The sequence below is a fragment of the Dreissena polymorpha genome, chromosome 2 (assembly GCF_020536995.1).
Source record: "Dreissena polymorpha isolate Duluth1 chromosome 2, UMN_Dpol_1.0, whole genome shotgun sequence".
Taxonomy (NCBI): Eukaryota; Metazoa; Mollusca; class Bivalvia; order Myida; family Dreissenidae; genus Dreissena; species Dreissena polymorpha.
The window spans coordinates 146045292-146055573 of record NC_068356.1 but is presented as its reverse complement, the minus strand read 5'-3'; the positions used below and the strand labels follow the sequence as shown (position 1 = coordinate 146055573).

The 10282-nt window shown below is 38.0% G+C and overlaps 1 protein-coding gene across 1 annotated transcript; it reads right to left on the bottom strand.

Moving 5' to 3' along the window:
* Nucleotides 1-1476: 1476 nt before the first annotated feature.
* LOC127870162 (uncharacterized) lies at nt 1477-9008 on the bottom strand. Its single transcript, XM_052412819.1, has 4 exons — nt 8768-9008; nt 7043-7188; nt 3322-4231; nt 1477-2555 (listed from the first exon to the last, which is right to left on the bottom strand). Exons 1-4 carry the CDS (start codon nt 8999-9001, stop codon nt 1488-1490), a joined length of 2358 nt encoding a protein of 785 aa, XP_052268779.1. The 5' UTR covers nt 9002-9008; the 3' UTR covers nt 1477-1487.
* Nucleotides 9009-10282: the final 1274 nt, after the last annotated feature.

The window sequence follows — 10282 nt, the reverse complement described above, 5'->3', positions numbered from 1 at the left end:
TAATCAGTAAAATCTACCAGTAGCACAGTAACACGCACACCTCTGAAACTCATCAACACACTGGCGTTCTAATGGTCATTGACAGCTCAAGTTCTACTTAAAAGTATCCCGGTAACTCTTAAGTGCACTACAAAGTACCTGGCATACGGACAATACTCTAGAAAGTAAAACTGAAACCGGGTGCCCTAGAGCGTATTTTCCATACCTGGGATAAATTGTATTATACATCAGAATACATATTTGGGTACTTTGAGGTAGTATCTGAGCCGACAACGACTAATTGCGTCAACCACGATTGGTGATTGTCGGCTCATTAATTACTGAAAAGTACCCTGGGTACTCTTAAGTATAATACAAAGTACTCGGGGTATGGAGAATATACAAAAAATGTATTGCGGAGTATGGCCGGATTACTTATAATGTATTTTCCCTACCTGGGTACTTTTAAGTACTACCTGATGCGACAACGACCAATTTAACCACACCGGCAGGTTTGTTTTCATCTGCATGAGTTCGAATCTTACGAAGGCAGTATGCCCAAAAATGTTTTGTATAAACTTCTTTCCTTTGAGTCCAACCATCTATTGTTAACATTCCACAAAATTATATTTCATTGACAAATATTAAAACACTCGTAAAATATATGACAGTCTGTTATGTAAAATTGCGTCGACGTGAGAATTTTACCACTAAAATAAATAACGTAAAATTCTATAAACACAAATCATTTGAGCCACACTCTCTGAACAACGGGCTAGTGCATGTGGGCAAAGATCGTCTCATATTAGCTTCTAAAGACTGTACCTGCTAAATCTAACCAAAGGCGGTACTTAACGTTTTAATGAAAATTTTCGTTTAAAGGAAGTCCCTTCTAAAAGAAATCCAGTAAATGCGAAAAAGTATATCCCCAGATATCTGCGACGATACTTAACGCACATGCAATAAGCCCGGTTTGTATCTGCTATTTTCAATGTATTTTTTACGACTATTTTTGTATTTGCGTGGGAAGGTATTCATACTCATGATGTAAATGCGGTCTGGTATTTACTATTTAACAGATGGTATGGTTCATGGTCAGATAAACGTTAAGTGCTTAGTTTGTAATCATTATATGTAGCAAAGTCCAATACGAATAAATCAATAAATAATGAATATAAATTTGGACAGCGTTAGTATGTATTTTGGAAACTGTTCGTCTGAGGTTTCGAAATTCAATGGGATTAAACATTTTTGGTATTTGTAAATAGATCTTCTAATGATGATTTTTAACAACATACCCTAACTTATACATGTATGTATACTTTTCGTGTGTTCCTTTGTTCCATTCAAGCTACTTTCATATTTCATTTCTCTTACTTTATGAACGTGGTACGAGAAAAAACTTAATATAAAACTCAGTTTATGATACCGGTATATTTATCAACCATATTCAATAACATAAGTAAACAAATAAAAACATACACATATTATCTAAAGCCAAACCGACGTCATTGCTCGTATTCTTCCGGTGGAAGATCGTGAGTCCATCGGACATTCTCGGTCGGTTCAACAAGTCGGAACGGAAGCAGCAGTTTCTTCAACCCTTGCTCTATACCCTTGATAAACAGGCGGACATTGGAACACTGGCCGAGATTCACCGCCACCAGCTGGGGACAGTCGAGGTTCAGCTTGCTTATACTGGCGCATCCGAATAAATTCAGGAACTTAAGCGGCTGCGCGAATATGTTCACGTTACTCAGTTCTCGGCATTTCTCCAGGTTCAGGTGCGCGATGTTCGGGCACCCGCCGAGCGCCATCTGCAGGACGTAGTCCGACATCTGACACCGGTATAGCACCACCGTCTTCGCCAACTGCGTACAGAGGGACAGCAGGTTCACTTTGCAGTCGAACAGGCGTAGAAAGCCAATCGCGTTCAGAGCGTGGACAACGAACGATTCCAAATGAAGCTGATCGTCGCTGCAAAGGTTGAGCTCAATGCAGTCGACGCTGACGCACTGGACCGTGACTGTACGGAGAGCGGGAAGGCCGACCAGAGCTACTTTGCAGAGATGGTTCGCTGTTAGGTACATATGGTTGAGTGTGATGATGTCGTTTTCGGCCTGAGTGTGAATGAGTCGAATGGAAGGACTGCGTATGTGTAGGGCCTCACAAGAGAAATCTCCAAGGAGGCACAGTTCTTGGACGCTTGGTATCACCGTCTCGTCCAACGTTAAACTGTCCTGAGAGACGCACCCCAGACGCAGACAGAGCAATTTAGAGTTGTTTCGTAGCGTCTCCTTTAAGCACTTCATTTCGATGAGCTCACAATTAGACACCTCGAGAAAAGTAAGTTTTTCGCTTTTGATTTTTAACGTCCTCAAGGAGTTGGATCCGTTTATTAATGCGCGCTTTAGAGACAGCGCAAAAAGCTCCACGTGCTCGATGGATTCCATCCCGGAGTCAATTGTCACGTGACGTAGTTTTGGCGCGTGCACACTGACGAAAGTCGTGCTCCATATGTTGAACACGCAGAATTTCTGCAAACTAGCAGACGACAGTCGTATTCCAGCCAAATGCTGCAAAAGGAAAAAAAATAAGTAAGAGTTATGAAAAGTTATGAACGTTTACAAAAGAGGTTGGAATTAAGGGAATCAAGGTGCTTGCTACTGCCTGTATGACGTACATGAATTATTATTTGCAAGACTCGTTCACGCTTCAATTTGTCTCAGATGGTTTTAGTTAAAAACTGTTGCTTTGCCTCTATGACCTAAAACTCACAGAGAACGTTGTTTCATAGATCATGAAAAAATGAATATGTACTTGCTTGTGTGTCGGTCATGATGATTTCAATGTTTTGTAAGATATATTCTAAATGTTTAACTATCAAGCGTGTGTATAGTTTAACGAGATTAAGGACACTTTACATTGCCAAAGAAAGATCTGTAGGTTTTGAATTATGACATGAAAATTAAGAGGCATTTATTAAACAAATGATAAATATGCTGAAACTTTAAACTAACGAGATGTTTGTATTTACCAATCACGAGTCGATAAATGATTTACGCAGTAGTTGTTACCGAGTGATTTTGTCGCAAAAGTTGTTATTGAGCTATTTTAGTCGCGGTATAGACTTTTTCTATGATAAATAACTATAGGCAAAAGCCATTATATCTGAATGCAATTACGAATAATGAAGTTATTCATTAGTAACACTTAGCTTACAAAAGGATGATATTATTTATAATTATTTAGGACCACACTAAGTTTAGACTATGCACATGAAGAACATTTCTTAACCTGTATTTGCTATACTACTATTACTATTAGTTAAACCGAACTGACCTCGCAGTTACTTATGCTCAGTTTCCGAAGATTGGACAGGCTGTTAACTACGTCCCACAACTCTTCTGTTTCCATAGCAACAAAATGAACGCACAATACCGTAACAAGACTGTTAATAATTGGTGCCACCAGTCCTTTGATAATAGAATGTCCATTCCGGATCGCTGTTTCGCTTCGTCCGTCAGTTAACGGCAAATTCGAGTTGATTTTTATGTGCAAATCTTCCAGCGATTTCAGTCTTGGTACGACCCTTGTGATCCCTTCGAACGTTAGCTTCGAACACGCATTTAGTGTCACTGTTTTCAGGTTTGATAAGCAGTTCGCTATTTCAAGAAAGTGTTCGTCAGTCATTGTGAATCCGCCGTTTATCTGCACTTTTTCTAACCCGGTCATCAGGCACATGTCATCAATGACGCGCCTTGTCCATAACACTGGCACCCTCAGAACTTTAAGGTTTTTCAAGGCTGGCAGACACGCGAAAATCGACTCGTACACCGTTGTATTTTCCCGCCATGTGACTGTATGCACATGGCGACCGTACAAACGAAATATGCAGACGACAAGCCTGAAATGCAGATGACTGTAGAACGTCGGGTCAATATTGATCGTTTTCCATAAACCTCCGCTATAATACAGCAAATCGTGCCATTTTCGACAAACAAGCGCCAATTTCGGCATAAGGTCGTCCACTGGCTGCAGATGCTTGAAAATGGACACAAGCGCCTCGCTAGGAAGATCCGTGATGCCAATTGAACCTCCATTTGATGATCTCACAGCGCACCCATCCGCAATTTCCGGTCCCAACATGTGTAAGCGAACCTTCCTTGACGCCGTTCGCTTGATCACTGAAATGTACAGCCATACTGATGCTGCAATCGCTTCCGTCATCGGATATATACGTCTGTTGACACTGAATTGGTTTTATCGCCTGCATCTGTTTCCACAGCTGTCGTATGCGCGGCGTGTCGGCCCATCCCTTTGATGTATTTATATGCATATAATCGTCACGATGATTTTGCCCATACATATTGGCCACGATTGCGTCATTCATCAACATCTTTAAGAAAGTACATAAAGATTGCTTCTTAAGACGTCACTGCTGATCCACAGGTGAGCACCAAGTTATTGTACTACAATACAGAAATATGTGCTTGTATAAAGCGAATGGTTCTTAAATAAGAAAAGGTTTGTGTAATTGTTTCAATTTCATCTGCACACATGTGACATTCTTGAGTGTTTTATTTATTTCGATTTTTAAAAAGTCCCCCAATACCTGACGTTACATTATGCGTAAACCCGGGATGTGCCACAGCACTTTTACCTTAAAAACTTATTATACAAAATAAAGTTGGGACGGAAGTGACGTGAAAGCTGGAATACCCAAATTTTAAATTCCATCTGCTCCGTATGTTTACCAGCAAACAGGCCCACATGTGCCGGAAGCTGGCATTGAACCCAGGTCACCAATATGAAAAGGATGCTATCCGGACAAGAACATGAACTTTTTTATAATGTGCATGCCTATCGGCTATTTCTGATTTGCACTTAATAGAAAGCTCAAGGCATGCATCTATTGGTGTTACTCATCAAGCGGCGCGCTCAACTGTCTATACATCTCAACATTCTTTAAATGCCAAACATGTATTTTCAAAATATATTTATGATCTATGTGTAGAAAAGGTTGATTGAACATGTATTATATTTACAGGTAGGTATTACAGTCCAGACAAACCTAAGCCATATTTTCTGTACATAATGAAATATAATGGAAAGGTTCAACTAAAAAACCAAGGAACACTCAATTATTGAAAACTCGTTTATTTCAAACAATTACATTAGAAAATAGCACAAAACGGAACTATTGGCAAATAAATTAATGCATATAAGTAGAAACATGTTGTAAATACCATCACGCAATACAAAAATATAGCACTATATAGCACTGACACAAAGAAATTGAACAAAAGTATGACCAGCACATCAAAATAAAGAACACCAGAAATACAAAATGTTCGTCAAAAAGACGAAACTGACAATAAATCAAATCACTCCGCTCACATATTCAAATACATATGTGACGCCCATTGCCAATTGATCTTAGTAGCACTATAGCACGTTAACATTCACTTTAATTAAATAAACACCAACTAAAATACTTGTAAACATACTGGACAAATTATTGTACAGATGATTCAATAAACTGTGAATATAATAATAATGGCTCATTCGAAATAACTCAAATAAAGTACCGTAATTTAAGCCATAACAGTCTTGTCAAATCCTGCATCACTAAGGTGGAGTTAAAGACATTTCTCATGAAGATACGAAGTTAACTTTGTAATTTAGACAGCAACACAATCATTTACAATTGAACACTTGACAACTGCCAACCATAGGCACAAAATAACACAATTATACAAGACACACAAACACAATAATACACACATGAAAGACTGTGGTATAGAGGATACATAAACATGTAGTTAATAAATAGAACAATATTTGTACAATTAATTACAAATTCTTACAATGTCAACATTTAACAATGTGCAATTCATACTTATTACAAATTTATTAATTCATTAACATGCCTCTATCTGTAAACAGAACTATTTACAACAAGTTGTATACAGTGTATAAAGTAGGTACTTAAAATAATATCTAATATCCTCAAGATCTGTGCATATTTATAAACTGAGTCAGTATACATCTCTTCAAACAATTGCATAAACCCACAAAAGAACCAACACCACCTATTCATTCTTATCCTGAACTTACAGCAAAAAAAGGGACATACTGCTGGGGAATTACCACAGGCAGACACATCAAGCTAATAATCTAGAAAAGAAAAAAAACTTAAATGACTTTTGGCAAGTATTCTTCCATAAGAAAGAGCAAAACAGCTGGAAAAGATCTGCTTAAAAAAAAAAAACAAAAAAAAATTAAATAAAGCCTGGCATAACCATCAATGGCACACAGCAAACACCCATGTTCTGCAGCAATAGGAAAGTCTGTCCATAGAATGCCATCCATGCATATCTCAATATTTTTGTTTTCATAAAAAGTGCAAGTAGAAAGCTTACAGCAGACAGACAGTCCTGTTTTGTTTTTAAGAGCACTTCCAAGATGGTAAGTCTTCAGTGAAAGTGCAAGCTTACATTACTTTTTTTAATTGTCACATGTTAAAAAACAAAAATTTCCAAGACATAAAATTTTGTGAAAACAATCATGCAGAATTACCATAAAGATTTCCAAGAAATTTGTGAGAACAATCATTCAGAATTACCATGTTTAGTAATGCATGTACCTAATAAGCAGTTTACAAGTAACAACCATCATTCCCAAGTCGTTCAGCAAGGCCAAACCAATGTCCAATCAAAAGGCACCCATGTTCCACTTATGTCATCACCCAATAAGTGACTTTCTTAAATTCAAGAAATATGTTCAAATGTCAATTGATGACATCAACCCACATATAGCACATCAAATAACATGAACAAATGATGATTTTAAAAAACACCTGACCATGGTTCAAAACAGAAGTACAAGCAAAAATACACCATCAAAACTCACACATCTACTGACATAATATCCAGTGATATCATAACACACCTAGTGAGGTCATCACACATCCGGTGACATCATCAAACAATAGTTTCGGAATTTTCCAAGGGATGTGATCACTCATCAACCTGTGACATCACTCAACCAGTTACATCATCAAACAATGGTTTCCAAGGGTTCTGGGGACTCTGTCTTCCCAAAGACTTCATCACTCTCTTCTGGCCACAGATCAACACACCGCAGTACAGACCTGTGCTTACTGATCCCATGGTAAACATGGTGGGCATACTTGTTCTTGGCACCCTGTAAGACACAATCATTTGATATCAATGAAAACCTTCTGGAATAAACTCTTGTGAAGTCAGGATTTTAAAGATCTATAATGTGTTGTATTTCACAATTATGTTGAATTGATTTAAAGGTTTATGATAGCAAATTTAGCAAACAGTATATTTTAAAATGCGTTAATTGTTAAAGCCACACAACCTTGCCTCTGACTTTGAAATGAAATACATTTTTATCAATACATATAGATGCACTTTGAAAGTATGCAAAATTGTCATTTAATCTAAAGCCTAGTAAGCAAGCAATTTATTATTTATCAAACAGTACCCGCTTTTAAAACCTAAAGTAGGATTTCTAGTGGTATATGTCCATTCATTTCGACAAATGCGATATTTTTAAGTTTTTAAAGTGCAAAAAAGACGGATTTCTACCTTGTTACTACCAGATATATTCTTATTGGCATAGATAAAATATGTTTCTTATTTATACTTGAATTTACTATGCCAAAGGTGTGTGGCTTTAATATTGCAGTGAATGTAAAATATTTTTATCAAGGAATGCATTTTAGAAAACAAGCTGTAGTAAATTATGTTATAAAAGTAAAAGTTTGGTAAGTAGTTGTTTTTTATAAAAATATAAATATTATGTTCAATCCTAGCCAACTGATATATATCTCTGATAGCTGCTATCCAATTTATGAAGACAGTGTGTAGTGGCATGGCCAAATTGAGGGAAATTAAATCAAAGAGTGTTCAAGTTCAAATGGAAACAAGGGACAAAATTGTCACAAAACCAGGTTTTCATTGTGAAAAAAAATCTGATAAAGGGAGACAACTCAAACTAAACTTTTGAAATGAACAAACAAAATTAACCCCCTTTGTAAGTTTGTTTTAAAATAAATCTATTTTTTGTCGTGGCGACCTTGAAATTGGAGATATTGACGTGATTCTTTCGTGCGACACACCGTCCCATGATGGTGAACAAATGTGCCAAATGATTTTAAAATCTCATAATGAATGACATAGTTATAGCCCAGACAAGCTCATTTATGGCTATTTTTTATCTTTGAACTCAAAGTGTGACCTTGACCTTGGAGATATTGACGTAATTTTTTCGCGCGACACACCGTCTAATGATGGTTAACAAATGTGCCAAATGATTTTAAAATCTCACAAAATCTCACAATGAACGACAAAGTTATGGCCCGGACAAGCTTGTTCCACCCGCCCGCCAGCCCGCCAGCCAGCCAGCCCGCCCGCATTCGCCAATCTAATAACCAGTTTTTTCCTTCGGAAAACCTGGTTAACAAATTCCTTTAAGGCCTTTTAAGCAATGTATTGGAAGACTGGTCAATTCTCCCACTTTTGAACACGTTGTCATTCTAAACTGAGCATTTTTCATGCTTTTGGTAATGCTTCACATTAATTTTGCAACATATTGTTAAAAAATAAAAGAAATTAAAAGACTGTCAGAGAAACTGTCCTTCAGTAAAAAAAGGTTATCATGCTAATCTGAAAAAATGGTTCCCGTTTTTTCATTAAAATCGCTGATTCTAAGTGCCCCAACACCTGCAAAGGTTTAAAGAAACCCCACCAACCTGGAACCTGGAGCGGGACTGCTTGTTCAGTGCGCGCTGCACCATAGAGATGCATGCCTCCATGTCCTTCACAGAGTACTTGGTGTAGTGCATGAAGTTCCTGTCCCACACCTCCTCACCGCTGACCCCCAGCACTTCTCGGGCCACGTATAGGCAGCTGGCCGCTAGCACCGACGGGAAGAAGTGGACGTACGAGATCTCTATCAGCAGCAGGTCCAGCAGGTATACTGCCATGCTCTTGATCTAAAATAAAACAACTCATTTGTTAGCCTCGCTGTGGGAAAACAGGTTGGAAACTACTGGTATGTTGGAAAGCAATATTGATAATCGTATACACTATTGAACAACAAATAGATCTACATTAAGAGAAACACAATGCCCCTGCCGCCACTTTGAAGCCATATATATGACCTGTGACCTTGAACGATGACCTTGACCTTTTACCACTCAAAAAGTGCAGCTCCACGAGATACACATGCATGCCAAATATCAAGTTGCTATCAGACGCGACATAAAAGTTATTAACCTTTTTTCGAAACCTAAACCCGAAACCTAAACCCAAAGTGTGACGGAAGAACAGAAGACAGACAGACGGATGGACAGATGGACGGACGGTCCAATCACTATATGCCCTCCTTCGGGGGCATAAAGAGGGTTTTGAATGGTCATGCTGATTTAAAATAAAGTCATGGTTCTGGATAACATGCTATGCAAACTGACAATTTCTGAACCAGTCCTTTTCCTAATCAGTAAGCCTACGACCATTAGTTATAACACACTCACCAAATCGTTTTGTCACAGGCATTCACCATGAGGAACCTGTCCAAGAACACGATGGGCCCGGGGAGATTGAGATAAACTCAAGTTTCTTGAGAACGTAGCGCTCCATCTTGAGTACCTGATCTGGCTTGTAGGTGTCGTCCGTCAGTCTGCAAAGGTCTGTGATCTGCAGTCAAGGCAAAAAAGCAAATCTTCAGTGTGTGTACAGATTTTCTTGTTTTACGCTATGGTTTGAAGTGTTTATAAACAAATAGAGTGAAGCTTGGCTTTTTTTTTAGTGGGCAATATAAGTGACTTCTAAAGGGTTTACACACTTTTGCTTCAATTAGACCAATAGCGACTGATTTTTTTTTACTTTTCATTGCCCAGTTTTCAAACACAGCCAAGATATGGATTGGGCGTGAAGTGTAACATTTAAGGGTGTAAATATGGTAAACGATAAACTATTGACTCGTCACTAAGCACAACGTGAAATGTGACATTTAAGGGTGTAAATATGGTCAACGATAAACTATTGACGCGACACTAAGCACAAAAGAAGTTCACAATTAACACAATAAGCTCTGCTGAGCTAAACGAGATGACCCTATAGATCATTGAACACTCTTTTTTGAGGGAACTGAACCTAAATGGCATGCAAAATACTCAAGAACCATGGGTCAGGACTATTTTTTACAACAAAGGAACACTTTAAACCAATCTATGTAAGTCTATATAAAAACACCACCTGATAAG